The 25,309-nt window shown below is 41.3% G+C and overlaps 1 protein-coding gene across 1 annotated transcript; it reads left to right on the top strand.

Annotated features, from left to right (window-relative positions):
• Positions 1 to 1,761: 1,761 nt before the first annotated feature.
• On the top strand, positions 1,762 to 5,961 carry LOC139446164 (cystatin cpi-1-like). The gene is made up of 4 exons (XM_071227466.1): positions 1,762 to 1,821; positions 3,860 to 4,011; positions 4,544 to 4,660; positions 5,821 to 5,961. The coding sequence occupies exons 1-4, from the start codon at positions 1,788 to 1,790 to the stop codon at positions 5,908 to 5,910; spliced, it is 393 nt and encodes a 130-aa protein (XP_071083567.1). The 5' UTR covers positions 1,762 to 1,787; the 3' UTR covers positions 5,911 to 5,961.
• Positions 5,962 to 25,309: the final 19,348 nt, after the last annotated feature.

The raw sequence follows: 25,309 nt of genomic DNA, 5'->3' as shown, positions 1-25,309 counted from the left end.
CGATCTATAAACTATCTTACTCTCACTGGTGTTTTTTTTAAACAAGCGCGGATAAAGCACAACGATCTATTGCTATAATCTTCAATAACATGTTGTTGGTGAAACAAAGCAAAAACCTAGCTGTAACGCTCGTAAAATCTACTAGAAAGCATTGTTTACACACAAAGTACCCGACCAGTTTCATGTTGTCTTAGCTGTCTTGAATAACATTAGTTTGAAAGACTAGACAAGGAACTGTTTCTCGGGTATCTACTCGTCACTTCCGACAAAATCCTTTCCGTATCCAATAGAAATCTCTGCATAAATCAGAATCGATTTCAAGATTCCGACTATGTCATGATCATGTGTTTATTGATCACACTTTATTGGTAATGATACCAAGCGTCCTGCCCCACCGGTGGCACCCGTCACAAATACATGCAAAGGCAAGTCAATTTCGCCTGAAAAAGAAACACGGCACATGTGGTACAGGTCAAAATCGGGAATTGCATCAGACATAATTTCTGTCACTGATGCGTCAAATTTGGAAATGTCCTCCACATGTCAACCACAAAACTTTTTAAAAGCTTTACTGAGGCCTTGAATGTAGTCCCCCTGTTCAAACGACTTCTGAGCAAGAGTCGTGTGGCTCTCTTTGAAATCTTGGTAGAAATATTAAGTCATTTTTATTGTCACTATATTATATTTTCTAAATTGTCTCCGTCATATGAAACATCCTCTGTTATCTATTAAAAACATGCTTGACAAATGGCATTGTATTAGTCTGTCTCCCAGAGGCTTGAGAATGGATTCTAAAAGGTGTGCAACTCAAGTCTGGAATGATTTGGCAAGTTCATTACCTCAGCCGTTAGCATTGTTCTGGGCTTCATTTGGATTATATTCTATTTATTTTGTGGATATATACTCACCGCCAAAAGAAAGTGAACCATAGAAACATATAATGAAGTATGTTCGTTAAGAAGAGATATTTTCAATGTGTACTACTTAGTCACAAATCAGTCAAGTGTTAACACAGTGTCTTTATTCGAATCACGACATGCTGCACGTGATTTCCAAAATTTACACGCTTATCCTGCACGAGACAAATGATCCTTCTCAAGTCATGGATCTATGACGTCACATGTGATGCGTTCATGAGCGTCGGTCCTCGCAACATAACAGTATGTTCTTTTATGCATCGAACCAATCATATATCTCTCGAATATGAGTTCTTCTTCATATTAACCAAATATAAGGTATTCTCGTTTCTTTTAACGGGGAGTATATTTTTTTAAATAAGATAACTTTATTTCTGGGGCTTAATGTTTTGTCTAACATGGGACTAAAGAGTTCATTGTGTGCCTATTGTGTTTGTTAGATTTCTTGGTGGGAAAACATATAGTGTGTTTGTCTCTCATTTGTTTCAATTGACAACACATATTTTAAGTCCTTCAGATCTCTTCTCATATATGAAAACGTAACCTAGAATTCGAGCGGACCAATACGAGCTAGTTGGGTCTCAATCCCTTCTACACGAAAATAAAGTGACAAAACCTTTTTCCATAGACAGACGAAATCTCTGCTACAACAGATTCCGTTGTACGATTCCGACTATATCATAAGTATGTGTTTATGAATCACTATCCAATAGCGACCATACCAGGTGTTCGCGAAAAGGTGGACGTATCCAAAAGACATGCCTAACAGGCCAAGGTCGCGGCCGTTATCTCAAAATGATGTCAGAATAATGCTTACTTACATAACCTTATCAGTTACTCCGGATTTCAAAGTTAAAGGTTTCTTGGAAAATGTTGGCGATAGTCCTTTCGTTTCTCCTTGTTGGTAAGTATTGTAAAACCCAATGAGATAATATAAGCACATACTATTACATGTACATTTACAAGTACATGCAAATCTAAAGAAGCGACTAACGGGATCGGGTGGTCAGTCTCGCTGACTTGGCTGAAGCATGTCATCGAGTGCAGTTGCGTGGACCGATGCTCATGATATCAATCACTGGATTGTCTGGTCCAGACTCGATTATTTACAGACCGCCGTCATATAGCTGGAATATTGCTAAGTGCGGCGTAAAACAACAAACCAACCAAATCATATGCTTATGCAAACATTATCTAACATTACTATTAATTCAAGCTATATGACGGCGGTCTGTAAATAATCGAGTCTGGACCAGACAATCCAGTGAATGATATCATCAACCAAGTTAGCGAGCCTGACCAACCGATCCCGTTAGTCGCCTTTTACGACAAGCATAGTCGCCTTTTACAGCAAGCATGGGTTACTGAAGATCAATTCTACCCCGGATCTTCACAGGTCTTAAATGGTATCTAATCACCTGTAACCGTCACAGCTACGGGTGCCCATCAAGGTTGAGTGCTTATTTATTTATTTTTAAACTAATTGTAAAAAGGACAAAGGAAATTATTATAGATTTTTTAAAAAGAAAACCGAAATTCTGCCTTTTGTAATTGATAACGAAAATATTCATTTTGTTGAACAGTATCACTTTCTTGGCAGCATTATTAATTCGAAACTTGGAATACCAACATAGAACATTTTTTTTTTTTTTTAAAAAGGCCAAAAGCCCTTGTGTTTCTATAGGCATCTGAGGTATGATCTCATCTTATCATTGCGGCATGGCATTTCATGATCAGCAGGCTAGCACAATAACACTGGTATAGGTCCGGACTAGAACAAGCAGCCACACACAGGCGCATGCAATATGAATGCTTGGAACTTCCACCCTACCCACCTCACCTACCTTACTCACCTAGCATACTTGGTGATTATATTGGATTTGTGCAAGTGATTAAGTATTCTGCAGGCATCCAAGGGTGTTTTAATATCATTCACATATGTCATCAGAGACCAACAGTGTATTGATATTCCATGACTAATCATCTTGGATATTTTGGCCTGCAGGGGGCTCCGGTGAGGGTTTTTTATATCTAAAAGGGTTTACTATACTTAATTGAGTTAGTGTGCCATGTTATAGACATATAAGCCCTAGTACACTGTTTTAGAGTTAAAGGCTTTCATTGTCTCAACTCATTTGTCGGAAACTTGTTGGTAATCTTGAAATTGGCGGCCATCTTGAATTTTGTCAATAGTCGAAAACGTTCAGTTGGCGTCTGAATAGCTGCATATCTTTTAAGAAACATAGTATGGTTATTTGGCAATAAATCACAAGCCTTTTTTCACCGGAACCTCACATGAAATACGGACAATTTATCGATAATTGGGGTCCATAACGGATTATGCAAATGAGACATATTTCCCAAACTTGGACTGCTTGGGACTTCGTGTTGATGAGCAATATGTTATATGAGCACCTTTACTGTACCCTATCAAATGAATTCGACAATATTTATTTTCTTTAGCAATCATGGCCTAAAGAGCATATAACACTGCATTTAATGATCAGGCCGTCAAATTTCTACAAAAGAAAAATGGAAAAAAGCTGTTTCACCACTTCTCGGAACTTGTGCTTCCAGAAGGAAAAGACCCGTGAAGATTGCGGGGTAGAATAGGTCCTCAGCAACCCATGCTTGCCGTAAAAGGTGACTATTCTTTCCGCTAAAGGCGACTATGCTTGTCGTAAAAGGGGACTAACGGGATCGGGTGGTCCAGACCCGATTATTTACAGACCGCCGTCATATAGCTGGAATATTGCTGAGTTCGGCGTTAAACAACAAACCAACCAACCAGAAGTAAAATAAATCTTGTTTGATTATGGGAAGAAGACTTCTACAAAATAACTTGAACCAACCTATTCAACCTGGAACACTCTTATGACTTTTCCTTTTGTTCTCCAAACGTTTCGTTATCATGCTCAGCTTCTTTCACTCTTCTCTTGGAGCGTCCGTGTCCTGCCAGGGAGGACGACAAAAGCCCACCAATGTGACAGGTGCCGTCTTCGATGCTGCCAACTTTGCCTGCAACGAAATCAACGCCGAGAGCAACTCGGAAGACTGGTTCACGCTTCTTTCGGCTGGCAATGCCACGACACAGGTAGGGACTATACTTGACCCCCTTCAATCCTAAACCCCCTCAACACTCTAACCCCGCAAACACTGCATTAAGTAGACTTTGTATCGACACACGAGGCGCAGGTTGCTCAGCGTCTCTTAAGCCTGCTACAATCCTATGATCGCTGGTTCAAATTTCAGGTTCGTCCTGCGTATGATTTTTGGATGGCTAATCAGAACGATACCCATTTGTTAATGCCTATACGTGCATCAATTTGGGCTTTCCTCCCACGTTAAGCTGATACACGGTGATATAACTGAATTCACGTCACTAAAAAATGTATTAATATTGACGTTAAACCCCATTTTACCTCATCGCCACCTCAGCTAAAGATGGGAATATGTTTTGTAGTTTTCTGGAGATAAACGGGGTAATAATGCAGGTGATTTCCCTGGCGTTCAGCTGATGTATGTTCACAAGTTGGTTTGTTTAACTTTTATTGATGACAAAATAATGCAGTGACACTAAATGCAGTTTTACATGGGTGTGTGAGGATCAGTTGTGTTGTTTTCAGGTGGTAACTGGGGAAATATTCCGCATGGACCTGACAATGGGAGAGTCTGCCTGCATGAATTCCCCCATCAACCAGAACGCCACGCCATTCAACTGCCCAGTGCCAGAAGGAGCGTCGGTAGGAGTTTAAACTTTCTTCAGCTTGCATTCTGTACACAGAGGTTTCAGATACAGACAGCATCATTTGCACCTGCGGTCACTTCGGGCTAATTCCTGCACACTTGTCTCGAACTACGGTCTAGTATATGCATGCTAGCCTCTAACTATGGTCTGAATAACTGCACACTAGTCTCGAGCTACGATCTAATATCTACAAGTTAATCTCGATCTACAGTGCAAATATGTGCAAACTTGGTTAGAACTATGTAACGGTGTAACGGTTGTCGCTATAGGTTTAATATAACATAACTGCCTACTCAATCATTCACTCACTCACTCTCCATTATCGACATACCTGGTCCCAACGGCATCAAGTTGATGAAATTTCACTGAATTCAAGGTAATGCAAAAATAAAAAAATAAATATCTATATTCCTGGAAAAGAGTTCCCTTTTCTGGGACTGATTCTTGGCAGGTGGCTTAGATTCAGCTGCTGACCAGCTGTTTTCCTGTTCCCCAGATCTGGAAGTATTGGATGGAGGTCCTCTGCATCAAGTATGAACTACTTCAGCGTGCATTATTGCACGGGCTAATATCTGCATACATGTCTCGAACCACGGTCTAATATCTGCATAGTTGTCTCGAACTAGTGTCTACTATCTACACGCTTGTCTCGAGCTACGGGATATCATCTACATGTACACGCTGGTCTCGAACGGTGTATTATCTGCACTTCGTAAATCGATTACTTTATTATGACAAAAATTGTCCTTGTCAAGGTGGCCCCAGACACAGCAATACAACTTATTCATACTTTATACCACTCAAAATTTGCAGAGGATCACATTTTCATGAAATAAAACAAATCATCCAACAAATAAAGATTGAAATTTGCGTTAAGTCCATTGCTAGTGTTTCACCACCATATTGCTAGAATATTGCTAAAACTCCACTCACTCACTCACTCACTCACTCACCAATATCGGCAGTATGCTCACTCACCAATATCGGCAGTATGCTTAACGGACTACGCTTTCTGTGGCCCTAACGCCTTCAAATCTCATTGAAGGTAATGCAACATTACTGAAATATATCTCCTTGAAAAAATTTCATTTTCTCGAAGATGCCTCTTGGCAGATGGATTACTTTCAGCTCTGACCATATGTTATTCTGTTCTAGATCTGGAAGTATTGGGTGGAGGTTCTCTACATCCACTGGCAAACCCCGGTGTTCACTCTCCTTGTCATGCACCCAGAAACCAGCCATTAGTAGTGAGAGAGCTATAACCCCTTTCAGTGCATATAAAATATTCAACTTTTACTATCCACTTGTTGTTTGTTGTCAGTGTTTGGAAAACATTTAGTTCCGAAACAGTTTATAGATGGGCACAATTTTGATGTTCATGTATTTTGAAGAGGCAGTGTTATCATATTGATATAAGATTAAAATAACGATTGCTTAGTCCAACGAGTTGTTTTTCAAATTGAGTGAGTGAGTGAGTTGGGTTTAACGCCGCTTTTAACATTATTCCAGTTATATCACGGCGTGTCAGCTTAATGTGGGAGGAAAGCCCGAAGTGATGCAGGTCTCAGACGTTTACCACTTCGGTGAAACCCAGGAGCACGGGTATGGTGCTGACAAACCTAGAAACATAATTGGGGCGAACCGGGATTCGAACCCACAAGCACTCTGACAATATCAATGCAGTTTATTTTGGAGTGACTGAGCTGTAATATCTAATTTATGTTTACAATCCTAAAAAAGCAAACTTCCGACTATATCGTGAGCATTTATGTATGAATCACTATCAAATAGTTAGTGAATTATAATTTTTAATGCAACTTATAATCATGAAGAAATGTGATGATAAATTGTCAACGTACTTTGAAGATTGTGAATTATTTCGGAAATGTAATTGAATATTTCCGGCAACTTTCATGAACACGTCCAACTGCTTCCATTAAAACGAATACCCCAACATGACCATTGATTAATGTCCAGTGAGATATACAAACGTCTCAGGTCCAACATTGGCGAAGAACAGTCCACCAAGAAAAGGAAACAGTGTTATTCCAAAACCATTAGCCACAGAACGAGGAGATACTAGAAGAAGATGAAGAGTGACTACTTCTGAGGTTCTTGCCAAACATGCAGCAAGTAATGGACTGGCACTCCCTCCTAGCAGCGCCACGGTAATCCATAGTAGAGTGACCGCCTCCGTGGCCTGGTGGTAGAGCGTCAGCCAGGAGATCGGAAGGTCCGGGGTAGCCTAGTGGTTAAAGCGTTCGCTCGTCACGCCGAAGACCTGGGTTCGATTCCCGACATGGGTACACTGTGTGAAGCCCATTTCTGGTGTCCCCCGCCGTGATATTGCTGGAATTTGCTAAAAGCGGCGTAAAACCATTCACTCACTCACTACTTCTTCAACAAAAACATTCTTCTTCCTTTCTTCCAAGTTCTAAATCTTCCTCAACAACGTTTTACAAACAATCTTAACCAAATTCTACTTCCCCCTCCGGCCTCACCCATCCCATATTTGCTGACGTATCAGTATTTCCGTAGTGACACTCTCTTCGTCTGACCATATGACTCACATTTCGCACATAATTTTCAACAGTTTTCATCTGCTCATAATTAGAATTTTTCTATCATTCTGTAATATATTGATTATATTTTTTAATAATGAAAATTTCCTATATGACTCAGGACTGTAACACACCGGCAGACAGGGCAAGGCAGGGGAGATATTGCGCTTATAACATTCTACCAGGTGAGAGGTTTTGCATTCACAGACATATCCTCTTGTTAGACAAAAGAAAAGGTCGGACAAAAAACAACCTTTTTTGTTCAACCAATATTTTAAATTTGCTTTTCTTTACAAACCAGTCACCGGTATGATTATTTAAGTGTAGGATCAAAACCGCGTCCGAGTTGTTGTTTGGGAAGTATGCCCGCGGAGGGGGGAAAGGGGGGAGGGGTGATAGGCCCGACCCCCTTTCCGGAGGCCAAGGGCATACTTCCCAAACAAACACGAGGGCAAGTTTTTGATCTCACTTATGAACTGATCAAAGATATGATTTACAAATAATTTTACTAATTGGTATTAACATGAATTCATTGATATTTACTGTTGAGAGTTTAACTGCAATACGCGGGGAGTACATCCGCGCGCTGCACGTGACGCAAGTGCTTCAGGCCCGTTGTAACAATGAGCGCACGTGGTTCAAGCCAGTCGAATGAATTCCACTGAAGAGGATGGACGCAGACGACAACGATATATTTCTGACGCAGTCAGTTTTTAAAGAATCGGCATCCTGTGCTGAAGAAGACAAGGATAGAGTCGAAATGAGCCTATCTACTATGAACACCGCTTTCAAATATTTCCTTTTTGAGGCGAGGAAACTGGACGGCACCCAGTACACGGCGGACTCTGTACATGGACTGTTTACCGCTCTTCAGAGTGGCTTGAGGCTTAAAGGGCGAAAGGACATTAATTTGTTCGAGGATCAACAGTTTGAAGAGAGCAGAACATGTCTGGACGCTTTAATGAAGGAACTTTCTAAAAAAGGACTGGGCAGCTCTGCCAGGAAGAAAACTGAAACTATATCAATGGACGACGAAGAGCGCTTGTGGAGTAGCGGTTCATTAGGCGAAGACGACCCTCAGCAACTTGTGGATACGGTTCTTTATCTTACCGGTAAGTAAAGTAAATCACACAGTTGTTTTTCTTTATATCTTCGAAAGTTTCTTTCACAAATAGTATAAACTAAATCATTGGAATTTGTTCATTCACATATAAAATTGAAATATTAATGTGTGAACCTTTTTTAACACAAAAGTTTAACAGTTTGTTGAAATAATTAACTGAATTTTCATTATTGTTCATATTTGCCGTTGTCTAAAATACACATTTTCAAAACATTTACACAGGTTTGCGTTTCGCACTGCGAGGAAGAAGAGAGCATAGAGCGCTGAGGCTGTTCTCGAACCCCCAAATAACAGGTCCCCTACGCTGACGATAATGGCAGGAAGTATCTACTCTACACGGAATCGAAGACGCGTCAAAGACTAATCACGGCGGCCTGAAGCACAGGAAGCTGGTACCGAAACAAGTTAGAGCATGTGAGAACACGGACAACTAGGGCTGCAACGATACAGGAAGGTCACGATACGATACGCATGTCGATATTCTGGTCACGATACGATACGTATCTCGATACGCACAAAACAAAAAAAGAGACTTAATGCATGTGAAGATTGAAACTTTCATGATTTTGGAACAGTCAAAATTATTTAATAATAACAAGACCACTGAAGTTGTTCAGCTTGAAAGTGGAACTTTCTCTAACTTTCCTTCAAAACAATTCAAAGTTTAAACACCAGAAAATAATTATTGTACTCTACCAGTGATACAACTTCAAAGAATTTTGATGCAATGGTCGAAGAAAATGAAATCTGAAATTATTGTTATATCAGGAATAATATATTCCAATATCGTGTTACCTTAGTTGCAGCTTTTACTCTATATATATTTAAAATTATAAGAACCACAAGTGTAGCATTTTGGTACAGGTGATTGCTGTTGCGGGATATTTTTACGTATGGAACAATTTGACCAGTCACCCATGGGATTTCCCGTGCTACATGTATTTCGATTGCGAAAACGTTATGTTGACATATATTAGCCACATTGCCACAAGTATGACTTTTAACGAGTCAAAGTATGGCATTTTTAATATATGTATACATTCTCTAGCAACTAAAGTTCGTTTCAATGCGTCAAAAGCGGTAATCTGACCGTGGTTGCTGTATCTCTTCACACATAATGAAAACAATATTAAATGAAATTTTGAATAAAATTAATAAAATATATTACAGACACAAGACCAGATATACAATGAACACGTTTTAATAACAAGATAGTATAATAATGGTATTGAAATGCGTACTTCAGTTCGGATTTGCTGACAGGTATTTTGGGTGTTATGTGCTTGCGGGGATCAGCTGATAATGTTTTTTGTGATGGGGAAAAACATCTGTCGGTGTAAAACCTGAGCTTATTAAAAATGTAATTACGTTTTTGGGAGCCATTCGTTCCCGCGCGCTATAACCAAGTTAGCGGTTCATTGAAAGGCACAATAGCGAGGAAACGCTGTACTTGAGATTTGCGTTCCGTATCGATAAATGGGCCCACGTTTATCGTAAATCGTATCGTGAGTCAAGTATCGCGATGCATCGGAGTATCGGTGTATCGTTTCACCCTTGCGGACAACCCTAAAAGATGTTTTGTGCGTCTCTTTTAAAAGTACAGGTCTTTGTGGTAAGTGTTAAAAACACCTATGCACATTGCATGTATTACCTACGTTTATTTAGGGGTTTGGGGACTATGTATTTGATAATCGCTATATATAAATCTTGACTACATTCTAAATTTTGAATGAAATTTTCAGAAGGTGGAGTATCAGCCCACTCAATGCATTGTTTCCCTTTCTATCTTGTTTCCCCCAGCAAACCTGGTCAACATACTGAATACTTCTACTTCACTCCAAGAAGGACTAGAACGTAGAAAGACTGGTTTACTGCATATGCCATCGGCCACAGCACCTTACACGTTACCGTCAAAAGACTGTGCAAGACGTCCGGTATTCAGGGCATGAAGACAAACCATTCCCTGAGAGCCACGGCAGCCACTCGATTGTATCAAGGTGACGTTGATGAACAAATGATTTGCGAAATTACCGGTAGGTTGATAAACATTTTAGTCCTGCAGTAATAAAAAATTGTTATTCAGCAAAAGTCATAACATTTTAAAGAAATATTTTTTTCCAAACCAGTTAGATGGTCTTTTTTATTTATGATATATACTCTTCAAAAAATAGAAACTTGAAATAGAAGTAAAACCACTTTTTGCCAAATATCTAAAATAATTACATTAAATGAGAACCAAATAAGTCAAACAGAAAGATGATGTCTATAATTCGCGAAAACACACGCAAAGCACATAAACGTGGCGTTTGGGTATCAATTTTACAGCTTCATCCAAACGCAACCGCCTTTAAAAAACGTGCAGCACAGGATCCTGCTTTTAGGCAGTCCCTATAACGGCAGTAGAGGCGGTGACAGAATGCCAAGACTGAATGCAGCTCAACGGAACAACGCCATGGGGAGCAACTCCGCAAGAAGTGGCCAGGCACTTTGGCGTATCCACACAGACAATCTCCGCACTGTGGACCCGATACAACAACACCAACAGAGTTGACGACAGACCAAGGTCAGGAAGACCAAGGGCCAAGCTCAAGATGGATACATCCGGCTGCGACACCTCCGAGACCGCACTACCACAGCCACTTCTACAACCACACAGATCCCTGGGGTACGCAGAATATCAGATCAAACGGTACGCAACAGACTGAGGGAGGCTGGACTTTTTGCACGAAGACCTGTTCGACGTCATGTATTGACCCCACGTCATGTGGCAGACAGTCTGCTTTGGTGCCAACAGAGGGTAGATGGGCACGTGCAAGGTGGAGAAATGTACTGTTTACTGACGATCCCGTTTCCTACTCACACGTGCTGATGGGCGCGCACGTGTCTACAGACTTCGGGGTGAACGTTACTCCCCCAACTGTGTGCAGCAGGTTGTCCCATTTGGCGGCGGAAGTGTCATGGTATAGGCCGGAATTCATCACGGTGGTAGGACGCCTCTCGTGCATGTGGCATGCGCATTGACAGGTGTGCGGTACAGAGACTTGATCCTACAGCCTTACGTTCTTCCTCACGTCAACGTTCATGGCGGACAGTTCCAGCAGGACAACGCTCGACCGCATATTGCACGTGTTTGTCAGGACTTCTTACAGCACAACAACATCCAGACATTACCTTGGCCAGCCCGGTCACCAGATTTGTCCCCGATTGAGCATCTGTGGGACGAGTTAGATCGACGCGTTCGCAGTAGGAATCCACCGCCCCAAACACTTCCGGCGCTTCTTGATGCACTTCAGCATGAATGGCAGCACATCCAACAGCGTGTTATTGACAACTTGATTGCATCTATGGGTCGTCGGAGTCTAACGGTGATTGATGCATGTAGTTGGCACAACCGATACTGACATTTTCTGTACCCCTGTCACATTAACTGTATCGTGTACGTGTGTCTGTCTAGGTGACACGATTAATGTTTTGAACAGTGTGTACATTGATCGTCAAACAGTGTTTCAATTATGGTTTCTGTGCTCTATTTTGAAACAATCGCATTATATTACATTTTGAAAGTCAGTGTCAAGTTTCTTTTTTTGAAGAGTATATATGGTAATATTGGTGTTTTGGAATCTGTAATAGTTTTTAAGTGTATTTGTATGCTGTATGTGTAATACTTTCAGTAATCTAAACAATTTGTTTCAGGACATCGGAGCGACGCCGTTCGAAATTACAAGAGAACTTCTGACAACCAAAAGGCAACGGTCTCTGACATACTTAGTATGTCGAAAAAAATTAAGTCGCCCTCACGTGAACAAGCTGATCCGAAAAGAGCAGATGACCAAAGACCTGAAGACAAACTAAATCGAACTGTGACGCTCAATTTCAATTTCAAATAATATCAATAAATAGTAGAGCCACGTTCTGTTGTTGTTTTTCATGCAGAAAGGTAATTCAATGCAGAGGGTATTCTTCAGGACAAAAACCAGGCTTTCAGTAGAAAATCTCCCGGGATTTCTTGCAGAAAGCCCGGGGATTACCCTGGGAATGCCCGGTAAACTATCAGTAGATGTTTAGTCGTTAAAAGAAGACCCTGGCGAGACAATCGTGACGTCACTAGAGGTTTATAACCGCAGTTATGCATTTCTATCTATTCGGTTTCTTATATTTCATCAGAAATGTATTGTACTTATTTTCCTTTATAATCAATATTTGTATTTACATCGACTTCACACTGAAAACAACTGAAAAAGAAAGAGTCTGTAAGATAAGCCAAACGGAAACAAACCCTCGGGGAGGCGTTTGAAACACGGCCCATGTAATTGAAGTCATCAAGTGATGTTTACAGTTAGAAATAGTATGGAAATGAACAGTAGGACAAAAACAAGTAAACACTTGAAAAATGGATGTGGCCAAAAAAATTCAAAATTTATCAATTCGTCACCAGGCTGTAAGCAGTCACCGAACAGTACAAACGTAAGGTTTTGACACAACCCGTTGATTTGAAAACTCTACGCAATCTCTTTACATATTTTTTTCTGGGATGAGTAAAAAAGCACTTGCAGAAATGGTATGGAATGCAATGGATCGTTGCTCTAAAAAAGATATTCCATGCTCAACTACACAACAGAGATAGAGGACCGTAGGTGAGGTGATGTAAAATTAGGTTTAACGTCGCGTCCAAGATTATTGTACTAATGTAGCGACGTGCATGAACGCACAAATTTTATATTGTTGCACGGTGTTTAAGTTCAGTTTTATGTTTAACAATATCTGGTTTCGAGGCTGTAGCTGTTAAATATATATTTTTAGGTAGTAAGTTTCCAACAAACCGCGCATAATAGTGGCAAAAGTGGTTTTTCACGTGCAACTGGTCACGTGGCCATAATACCGCACCTGTTTTCAGCCATACTTGTTAGCAGTCATTAACAAAAAAATTAAAACACAAAACAAAAGTCTTTACGGCCATTATGATTTACAGACGCGTCTAAACAAACGGGTACCACCGCTGATTGCCCTCGGCCAGGCCGACAACGTGTGACGTCACATGCAGAGGATCGTCAGATTGTCTTACGTCACCTCGGTAACCGATTTTTGACGGCTACATCAACCAGAAATGAACTGTTTAGGGGTAGGCTGAGTGCGCAAACTGTTCGAAACCGTCTGAGAACTGCTCACCTTCAAGCACGACGGCCATACTGCGGGCCGATTCTGACTCAATTACACAGACGTCAACGTCAATTGTGGGAACAGCGACACTTACGATGGACTCAGAGGAATTGGAATCAAGTCGTCTTCAGTGATGAATCCCGATTTAATCTTCGATTTGCTGATGATGAACGTTACGCCCAGTGGTGTGTACAGGAAGTTGACAGATTTCGAGGCGGAAGTGTCATGGTGTGGGGTGCTTGCTGTGGCAATGCACGTTCCAGGCTTCTTGTCATCCGTGGCAACCTCAACGCTGCTGCGTACCGCGACCAGGTACTGGCACCAGAACTTCTGCCTTTTTTGGCAGCACATGGACCCGGTTTGATCTTCAAACACGACAATGCCAGACCCCACACAGCAATTTTGACAAGGAATTTCCTTCAGAGGGGGGGGGGGGGGGGGGGGGGGGGCGACGTCATGGACTGGCCGTCAAGGTCTCCCGACCTCAATCCCATCGAACACGTCTGGGATGCTCTTGGCAGAACCAACCACAAAATGTGTGTGTGTGTGTGTGTGTGTGTGTGTGTGTGTGTGTGTTTTCCACGTATCGAGTGACAGGGTAAAGGTCATATTTTCAGGTGTGGCGAGAGAAACATGATATTTCACAAGTCACATGGAATATCCTATTTATTATATACTCTTCAAAAAAAAAGAGACGCAAAGCCAGATTTGCGAGAGGTAAGAAAATACATTTATACGAGGAACAGTGCAAGGTATTGAGCCAAAATTTTGCAGAGAGAACACTTGGTGATTGTAGTCATCGCAGTTATCGGTGAATGGGAAACGTCCAAGATGAAGATCAACCACCATCAATAACGCGTATGTCCACCGTTTGAATCGATAGCGGCCTGACATCTCCTGTCCATGAAAGAGACGAGGTTGCGAATCACATCCTGCGTGGTAGCTCCCTCGGCCTGAAACGCAAAAAGCCAGCTGCTGCAACGTCTGGGGTCATGGTTGAGGTCGGCGTAGCCGTCTAACCAATCACATCCCATCGGGTTCAAACACGGGGATCTGGAGGACCAGGGGAGAACAACAACGTTATTTTTGTGTAGACAGACTGTTGTGATCCATGCTGTATACGGTCGAGCGTTGTCCAATGGCTCTGTTTCTACAGTCTTCATTCAGTCTTCGCATCATGAGAGTCACGTATACAGAACACCGGAGAGTGATTCGCAGCATTTTTTTATACCCATCGGTATAAAGGTTAAGTAGCCGTATTTCCACGTGCAGCATGCTTACAGCTTTTTCTCCATGCAATTTCTCCCAATTGGTTCCAAGATGCTGTATTTTGCGACAAGTCACCAAATGTTGTGTTCGGGTGCAATAAATTAGTGTAAGGTCAATATTCACAGTTAGCAATGACATTTATCTTGAGTTCAAGCCTTCATCTTTAATAACAGTTAAGTTTGAAAAACAGATTTCAGCTATGCGGTTTTTTTTATGGCCAGTATGTCTAAACTTACTTCAATTCCAGCATGGAAGGCCAACGTAATAAGAAGTCAAAGTTCCCCCAAATGTTTTGGCTGTTTTGGGGTTTTCATCACAAGGTGAGTACGTCCCAAACTTTTCATTTGATTTTAGCAAGCTGAACACGTGTTACACAATGCCTGAAATATTTCTTTAAAAAAATCTATTTAATACACACAGCGGTCACTATTATATTATGCTCCTTCTATTGTTGACAGTTGTTTCAAGGTTCAAAATTCCTTCTATTTTGATGCCGATGTCATGGCGACAATCATAATTTTACGGTTAAAATAACATGAACGCGCACGTAGAAACATGATTTTAAGTTTAGCACATGGACCGAAAAATATATATGTCAGCCAAATGGAAAATGAACACGTATGAACACGATTAATACACAGAATGATTCATGATTGTTGTGTTTGTTGTTTAACGCCGCACTCAGCAATATTCCAGCTATATGACGGCGGTCTGTAAAAAAAATCGAGTCTGGACCAGACAATCCAGTGATTGATGTCATTAGCATCGATCCACGCAATTGGGATCGATGACATGCATCAACCAAGTCAGTGAGCCTGACCACCCGATCCCGTTTGTCGCCGTTTACAAGCATAGTCGCCTTTTGCGACAAGCATGGCTTGCTGAAGACCTATTCTACCCTGGTCGAATGATTCATGAGATAGATTTGGGTATTAAGAAATGAAAAAAGGGTTTATCAATCTCAATACAAAGGAGTGAGTGAGTTCGGTTTAACGCCGCTTTCAACAGTATTCCAGTCATATGACGGCGTCAATACAAAGGAAGAAGGGAAACTTTAAACATTCAACCGCCTTCGTGAAATGATTCAGGTTGTAATTTTCGAAGGGCACACCTTAACATTCTATGAGTGTCCCGTGGCCCACTGGAAAACCTTATATTTCTATCCCTGTAAAGTTGTGGGGAAAAGTGTTTTGTGTTGACCTATTACCCATATACTTGGGTAGCGTACTTGGGACCTCGAACTTGAACACGGAGGTAATATCTATACATATTACCTTCGGGGGCAAACATATCGGGGATCATAAAAAATCATAAGGTTAACTGTGTTTCCCTTTGTCATGTTCGAAAGTCATACATGTCCCACATATCGTTTTGAAAGCTCTTCAGGAGTAACTGAATGAACCTCTTGAAAATCTCAAATGTTTTTTTTGTGCGGGGAGTATATTTTCATAGAATAATCTCCTCGGTATTTCTTCTTATTGTAGGGTATCAGTGGTTCTATCCTAGGCACGACCCTCCTGGATCTACAGCTGCTGCTGCAGATAGACCTGGACTCGCTCTCGTATCTGTTCCTGGTATTTGGACTCGGTGTTGTAGCAGGGAATGTTCTCTCTGGTGCCCTGGCGACCAGATTCTCCACCCATCTCCAGTTGGGGATAACACTCATAATTGGATGTGCAGTCACGATAGCAATACCTCTGGTCATGTCACTGCCATTGGTGTATTTCCTGGTCTGTGTTTATGGAATGTCCAGAGGTTCAGTTGAGAGTTGTATGTATACCTTATATTGTTCAAAATTGTAACAATTTAAAACTTCTATTTTTCCTGGAGTGTTGCTTTCTCACGATAAGAGTTTGATAGCATGTAAGATACCATGGTACTGACAATCTGGTCATTGCGGTAAAAGCGGGGTCATAGAAAGTGACAGGGTCCATCCATTTCCAGTTTGTCATATGTGCCTCCTCGTCATTTATATCCTAAAATATAGATTCTCCGCACACAGTGTGACAACAGTCATCTTTGTTATCATGCTAAGAAGGGGTAGACTGGCAGCCTAGCCGTCTCAGATGCCGACATTAGTTGTGTTTATGTCCCTTGAATTTCCATCCCTTAGCCGAGCCAGAGGCGACTAACGGGATCGGGTGGTCAGGCTTGCAGACTTGGTTGAAGCATGTCATCGTATCCCAATTGCGTGCATCGATGCTCATGATGTCAATCATTGGATTGTCTGGGCAAGACTCGGTTATTCACAGACCGCCGTCATATAGCTGGAATATTGCTGAGTGTGGCGGTTGAACAACAAATAATCAACCTAACCGAGCCAGAATCCTGTCATCGTGATTCGAACCGCAGTCTCACTATGATCAACATCATACCTGTGCTTGTAGATTTGACCAAAGTGGTATGATTTTAAGACCAGTATTACATCAGGCTTTCCTCCCACATATAGTTGACACCCCTTGATGTAACTAAAATTTTGTTCAAGCCGACTCACACACTCATGTGAAAAACGGGAAGCGCACCTCCCTTTTTATTTCCTTTTTCCCAATATATGTTTTAAGAATATGACATCTTTCATCAAGAGGTGCTGTTACAGGAAGAAATTATGTTTTCAGATTTGATACAAGCGTGCAGTGAATTGTGGGACAAGAAAGGGGGTCCTTTTCAGTTCATCACATGTGGCTCCTCCTTGGCAGCAGTACTTGTTCCCCAGATAGCCAAGCCGTTCCTTGCTGTCAGACCTCAGCTCAACAGGGACAATACTTTACCGTGGTACAGAGAACATAACACTTCTCACATTGCCTTGTTCAGTCATAATGGAACAACAACCAATGATTTGGTTCCTCAATGGGACTCAGCAATGACCACAGAGACAACACAGGTTCAGTGGGTGTATTTCATCTGTGCTATGTTCATCCTACCAAGTGGATTGGCTCAGTTCTACTACTGGATCAAAGAACGTCAAGAAGCCTTCACTGAAACAACGCCATATACACCTGTATCAAAGTCAGATAGATACACACCCTGTCAGATGATTTTTGTTGTGTGTCTGTTATTTATGAACCTCTTCATCGGAGCAACAAGTCTCTTTCTGTCATCCATGCTTACCGTCTACGGCGTACATAGTGATCTGCACATGACCAAAACGGCCATAATGTCAATGATATCATTGATATCAATCAGCTCACTTGTAACACGCAGCGTGAGTACAGTATCACTCAGGTTCATCACTCACTCCCAGCTCCTTGTGGTCTGCCTGCTGGGAGAGATCCTGGGAGGGACAGCTCTGAGTTTATCTGCTTCTGCCAACAACCAGACTCTACTATGGATTGCCGTGGCGTTGCTTGGAGGGTGTGCCGGTCCACTACTTGCTGCAAGTTTGGCAAGAACCTCAGAAGTAGTCACTCTTCATCCTCTTCTCATATCGTCTTCTTTTGTGGCCAATGGTGTTGGAATAACACTGTTTCCTTTTCTTGCTGGACTGCTCTTCGTTAAAGTTGGACCTGAGACGTTTGTGTATCTCTACTGGACACTGATCACTGGTCATGTTGGAGTATTCGTTTTAATGGAAGCAGTTGGACGTGTATGTTGCAGTGAAAAATAAAATTTTGTTACATTATAATATAGGAAGTAAGGTGATATTTTTTTCATGAATATATGTTGAAGTAAAAATTTAAATTCACTATCTTACATTCATAAATTCGAAAATATTCGAATCTAATTGGTCAATCAAAGGATATAGATTGACACAGCTGATTTGACGACCGCCCTATCGTGGAAGCTGTTATTTCCAGTGAAGTGTACCTTTCTCAGTCATTGTCAGCATGCATTTTCAAATCATTATATGAACCCTTATGGGTAATAAAATGCAGAGCTGCGGTTACTATAGACTGTGAAGTATGTGTAAAAATACATTTTGTGCTGAAAATACGATAGAAATAGACTAAGAGAGTGTCTTTTCAAGTTTTATAGGCAACAGAGAGCATGACGCTATTCATCGACTGTGACATCTTTTCCGTCACAATGAGAGGTATGGCGACATAATGGGGACATGCGCCATAGGTATAAACTATGGAACTGAAGGCTTGCTTCATTTTGTAATGTGGTGCCCCCTTCATGTTGTGTTACGAATCAAAATTTATCTATTAATTCTATTTCTTTTAAAAAACCGATGATCAAATGAGCACTGATTTGATTAAAAAAATCCTTTGTGGATGTAATTTTGAAGTACTTATTCCTTGTGATGGAAAAATCAATGCAGTCAAGCAGGACATGCTTGACCGTGATTCTTTCATCACAAAGGATGCAGAATGGAGGATCCTCACTTTTCAATAAATATTCGTGGGTATATCTGCAGTGGCCAATACGACATCGTCGTATAATCACCTCTTCAAATCTGGACTGACAACCCAAGTAGGTGTAACCGATAGTTGGTTTTATAACATGTAATTTTATTGATACCTACTTGGGTGTCCCACTTCTTCTGCATGAGATCCCTGATGTAACATCTAATAACAGGCTTATAATCACTGTATGGGATAAGAAGTGGTGTCACAGATTTGTTGAGTGCTGTTTTTGCAGCAACATCAGCCATTGTGTTACCAATGATTCCAACATGCCTAGGTAACCAACAAAAAACGATGTCGTATTGGCTAGTTGCAAGATCATTTAACAATTCAATAATTTCAATTAAAATCGGATGTGTACAAGATATATTTTTAATAGCTTGAAGGCAAGAGAGTGAGTCTGAAAATATAATATATTGTTTATGTTTTGATTGGCTATTGATATATTCTAATGCTGTGAATATGGCCTTAGCTTCGGCCGTAAAAATGGAACAGTTATCTGTTATTCGGTTTGATATTATCCTGGATCTTATGACAGTGGCGCTGGCAACAGCGTCACCATCCTTGGATCAATCTGTAAATATAGATTTGTAGGTATCATATGAGGATCGTAATTGATTATATTCTTGCAGATAAATTAGTTGATTGGTTTCTGATTTTTTTAAAATTAGTGAGTGAAAGGTCTACTTCAGGCCTTACTAGTTTCCAAGGAGGAGTAGACAAAAGACGGCATGGAGATATTAAATGTAGGTCAATATTAGCATCTGCAATGTGAGACTTGATTTCACCTGGATTTCTCAAAGTTTATTGCACGACGTGCGTGTGCATGTGCGTGTGCGTGTGCGGTACATTGTCGGGGTAGCTCTACTTTTTTTTTTACTCCATTATAAAACCATGGGCATGCATGAATTGATGATTATACTGAATTATGGTATACTTCGATCTGACCGTGTCGGTGAACGTTTAAAGCTATTACTGAAGCTCTCATACAATCATTACAAAACGCCATGCATGCACTTCGTTGCGAGGCATTGCCAGGCATGTAGTGAGCATCAAGAACCTACCCTTTTCATGTTTGCACACACCGCCTCCGTGGTGTAGTTGATAGAGCCTCTGCCCGGAGAGCGGAAGGTCGGTCATACCAACAGACATGAAAAGATGGTACCCTGCCTGTCGCTCGGCATTGAGGGGACTAATCAAGAACTTGCACGAGATGGTGGTATCCCTAAAACACTATACAAGGCGACTTTCAGTGGTTAAGTGGGCCTCAGCGGGACAACAAGATCAACGATACGCATTATTACGGCATTGCTCGAACGTGTTTTTCTTATCGTGTGTAGCACTTTAACTGTTTGTAATAGCGTGGATTCAGTGTTTGTCCTGTCAAGTCGCTCCGATTTAAATATGTCAACTTACATCAGGAATGTTTGTTTGTTTGTTTGTTGATTAACGCCGCACTCAGCAATATTCCAGCTATATATCGGCGGTCTGTAAAATAATCGAGTCTGGACCAGACAATCCAGTGATTGGCATCATGAGCATCGATCCACGCAATTGGGATCGATGACATGTATCAACCAAGTCAGCGAGCCTGACCACCCCATCCCGTTAGTCGCCTTTTACGACAAGCATTGTCGCCTTTTACGGCAAGTACGGGTTGCTGAAGACCTATTCTACCCCGGAATCTTCACGGGTCTATATCAGGAATGATTCAGATGAATGAGTGTCTTCAGTCTTCCCCACACAATGATTCACCAGATTTCCTTAGAAGCTGATATTCGACCCCAAGTCTGAAGCAAATGTCATTCACATGTGGGAATTAAAAGTTCCCAATTTATATTAATATAGGTGTGACTAATGTGATACAGTCGAGATAAATTGAGGAGTTTGTTTGTTTGTTGTTTAACACCGCACACAGCAATATTCCATCTATAATAATGGACCTGACAATCCAGTGATTGGCATCATGAGCATCGATCCACGCACTTGGGATACGATGACGAACACCAACGAAGTCACCGAGTCTGACCACCCGATCCCGTCAGTCGCACAAGACAAGCACATTCGACTTTTACGGCAAGCATTGGCTGCTTAAGACAAATTGATGAGTATAGCAAAATTACAGTATATGTAAACTGAAGAATATTTGAATTTCACGGAATAGGTAAATTGAGGAAGATAAGACTTTTACAGTATAGGTAAATTCAGGAATACAGATTTTTACAGTAAAGGTAAATTGAGGAGTATAGGAACTTTACAGTATAGGTCGATTCAGGAATATAGTAATATTACTGAATAGGTAAATTGATGAATATATAGACATTTTACAGTATATGTAAATTGACAAATACATGACTTTTATAGTATACGTAACTTGAGGAATGAAGGCATTTTACAGAACAGGTACATTGAAGAATATAGAAGTTTTACAGCATCGGTAAATTGAGGAATATAGGATTTTTACAGCACAGGTAAGTTGAGAAATATAGGAATTTTACAGGATAGGTCGATTCAGGAATAAAGTAATATTACTGAATAGGTAAATTGATGAAGACATTTTACAGGATAAGTAAATTTGGGAAGATAGGAATTTTACAGTATATATAAATCGAGGAATATGGGAATTTTGCATTGGAGGTAAGGTGAGGAATACAGAAATTTTACACTTTTGGTAAGGTGAGGAATATAGAAATTTTGCGGTATATGTAAGTTGAGGAATATAGAAATTTTACGGTATATGTTAGTTGAGGAATATAGAAATTTTGCGTTATATGTAAGTTGAGGAATATAGAAATTTTACGGTATATGTTAGTTGAGGAATATAGAAATTTTACAGTAATGAGGTTGTCCCCGGTCATCATCCCACACTAAGTTTCTTTCGTTGACGCCTACCACTGATCGTGACGTCATTGCTTTTTGCGTACTAAATCATTTATTTTAGATCATTACAGAGACACAACATCCCTTGCGAGAGTGGGGCGAATATGTAAAGAATTAAAGTGAAAGCATGCTTTTCAAAAACAAGGGGTTCTTGATAGTCTTTGCGTTACGTTACGCAACTGTGAGGACAGAAGAATTTTTGTCACGATTTACAACCTTTAGCTATCAGCTATATCGGGATTTATGTTTTGTTTCACGTCAATGTCGGGGGCACGGGTGGCCCAGTCGTCTAAGGCGCCGCGATTCGCTGTGCAGAGTTGCGTCCCTTGGGCACACCAGAAACCTATGATTGTGGGTTCGAATCCCGGTTCGCCCCGATTATGTTTCTAGGTTTGTCAGCACCATACCCGTGCTCCTGGGTTTCACCGAAGTGGTAAACGTCTGAGACCTGCATCACTTCGGGCTTTCCTCCCACATTAAGCTGACACGCCGTGATATAACTGGAATACTGTTAAAAGCGGCGTTAAACCCAACTCACTCACTCACTCACGTCAATGTCATCACACGACATAGTACACAATGAAATATTTGGTATGGACCGTCACGAGGCCAATGAGCGCGTGTACATAGAGTCGTCATGTGGGTTATCTCCCTTGCACTGTACAACTCAGCGATGCGGGGCTCATCCAGTTGGTATCGCTACAAGAAACGGGACTTCACTCGTTGGACTATATTTGTGGTGCTCCATTTCACATTCAGGTAGTGTGAACACATGTGTTGTATTACCGAGATGTGAGAATTGCCACGCCTACTGCCTAATCCATTGGTAGCTCCCCTACAGTGAAACCTCGTTAGACTGCAAACCTCTGTTATAAGATAAGCTTCCTTTATTGGCTGTCTTTCTGAGATCCAGAGGCGGGGAACACCAGAAATAAGCTTCACACATTGTGCCCATGCCGGGAATCGAACCCGGGTCTTCGGCATGACAAACGATCGCTTTAACCACTAGGCTACCCGACCGCCCCTGATTTGCTAGAAGAAGGAGAGCATAAACTATATACACCTTCTTTTCTACTGTAAGGAGTGACGTTTCAGTGTAGGGTCTAAAACCGTTATCACGCAAGTGACTCAAGCCATTTTAGAACCTACACCGAAACGTCGCTCCTGATAGCAAAAATGACGTTCATCCATATCTTATATTTCTTAGTACTTCCTAGAACTTCTAAATGCCTCTGAAAGAAGTTATTCATCAAGGAAGTAAACTTCTAACCCATGAGTTTCTTGAGCATGGAGGTGACATGGCGTGATGCAATATTCCAGCCTTATGACGGCGGTCTGTAAATAATCGAGTCTGGACCGAACTATCCAGTGATTGACTGGAACAATGAAGCTAAGAACGCTAGTCCCCAAAACACTAACACAGATATATTTGTTTGTTGTTTAACGCCGCACTCAGCAATATTCCAGCTATATGAATGATCGAGTCTGGACCAGACAAACCAGTGATTGACACCAAGAGCATCTAACTACGCAATTGGGATACGATTACATACATCAACAAAGTCAGCGAGCCTGGCCACCCGATCCCGTTAGTAGCCTCTGACGACAAGACAATTCCAACCCGGATGTTCAGGGGTTCAACGATATTTAAAGTATGTGTGTCTGCGGCATTAAAGAAAAACGGTTATGGTGTGCTGGGAGGGACCCGGGTGTCATTGTGGATACAGGCCTCGCAAATCACTGTTCCATAATGCCGTTTTTGACTCTGAAGGACGAAGTCGGTTTAGGAAACCTTTTCGCCCACAGGATTTGCGTAAAGTAGGGATGGAAAAATTCAGAAATTGCCGTCAAAATTATAAGATTTGTTCATTTGAATTAGAATTAAATTCTGTTCATTTAGACTTATGCATTGGTAAGGTTAAACTGTTTTGAAAAGGTTGATTTTGGTGGTCATTGGTGAGCGTTTTTCGAATGTTGCCATGAGCAAATCTTTGATCCAAACAAGGCAAAATAGATTTGACAATTATACGAAAGCATCACTGAAAATCAGTGACACCCGTGTGTTAGCGGAAAGCGTAAACATGCCCTGTACTACCGGGAGCACCGCCACCAGCACAATCTGCACAAAGAAGTTAGTGCTTGTTTCTTTCCTGACGTTGCACAGCAGGAAAGAAACATAAAAAGATAGTGGTCAGATATTTTATCATTTTCAAACCAATTTTCAAAAAAATATTTCGCAACTTAAATCTATGTTATTTCCAGTGAGTAGAGCCCTCGTCCTACTTTGTCAGACGAAATCGTGCTCGAAGGTTTGGCTAAAATGATAAAACACCTAAGATTGATGTAATTTTGACTTGCAATTGTCTCCATCATAACACATTTTATGTCTAAGTTACTGTTCAAAGCGTACCCTAGTACCCTAGTGGTTAAAGCGTTCACTCGTCACGCTGAAGGCCCGGTTCGATTCCCTGGAGTTTTCGGAGATCATTTCTAGCGTCCCGATTGAGATGTTGCTGGAATGTTCCTAAAAGCGGTTCAAAGCCTCGTGGTTATCTTCAGCTGCGTACATCTCGAGGTCAGTTAACGACCCCCTTTTTTCCATTAAGTTTCGTTAATCCGAACATCCCAGTTACTCCGTATTTACGACGGGGGCGTCAAAGGCGCCGCGATTCGCTGTGCAGAGTTGCGCCACTTGGGCACACCAGAAACCTTAGATTGTTGGTTCGAATCCCGGTTCGTCCCGATTATGTTTCTAGGTTTGTCAGCACTATTCCTGTGCTCATGGGTTTCACCGAAGTGGCAAACGTCAAAGACCTGCATCACTTCGAGCTTTCCTCCCACATTAAGCTGACACGCTGCGATATATCTGGAATACTGATAAAAGCGGCGTTCACGACGCAGATAGCAGTGCATAGCCCCATGTAAATACTCCATGTGGTAGAATAACGTTACGATTCCTGCATGCTCCTTTAATTGTGCTTTATTCTGGTGTCATAAAAATGAAGCATTGTCAACAAGAGTAGACCGCCTCTAGTTGATAGAGCGTTTGCCGAACTTAGGGACGGTGGTTCGATCCCGGGGCGCGTTTTAACCAAAAGACGTTAAAATATAATATTTCTTGTTTGACTGTCTGGCCCTCCTTATTAATTGGAAATAACCGGGACTGGTCGTTTCGGAGTCAGTATACTGATCGGGGTATCCATGTTAAACGTTGCCATGGTACATGGTATCTCAGTGGGTTGGCACAATAAAACCGGACTAGCATACACACACGCACGCGAACGCACGCATCTTGAATGCAAATTACA

The sequence above is a fragment of the Haliotis cracherodii genome, unplaced genomic scaffold (assembly GCF_022045235.1).
Source record: "Haliotis cracherodii isolate W230 unplaced genomic scaffold, xgHalCrac1.p SCAF_6, whole genome shotgun sequence".
In the NCBI taxonomy this organism is placed as follows: Eukaryota; Metazoa; Mollusca; class Gastropoda; order Lepetellida; family Haliotidae; genus Haliotis; species Haliotis cracherodii.
This window is presented reverse-complemented; position numbering and strand designations above follow the sequence as displayed.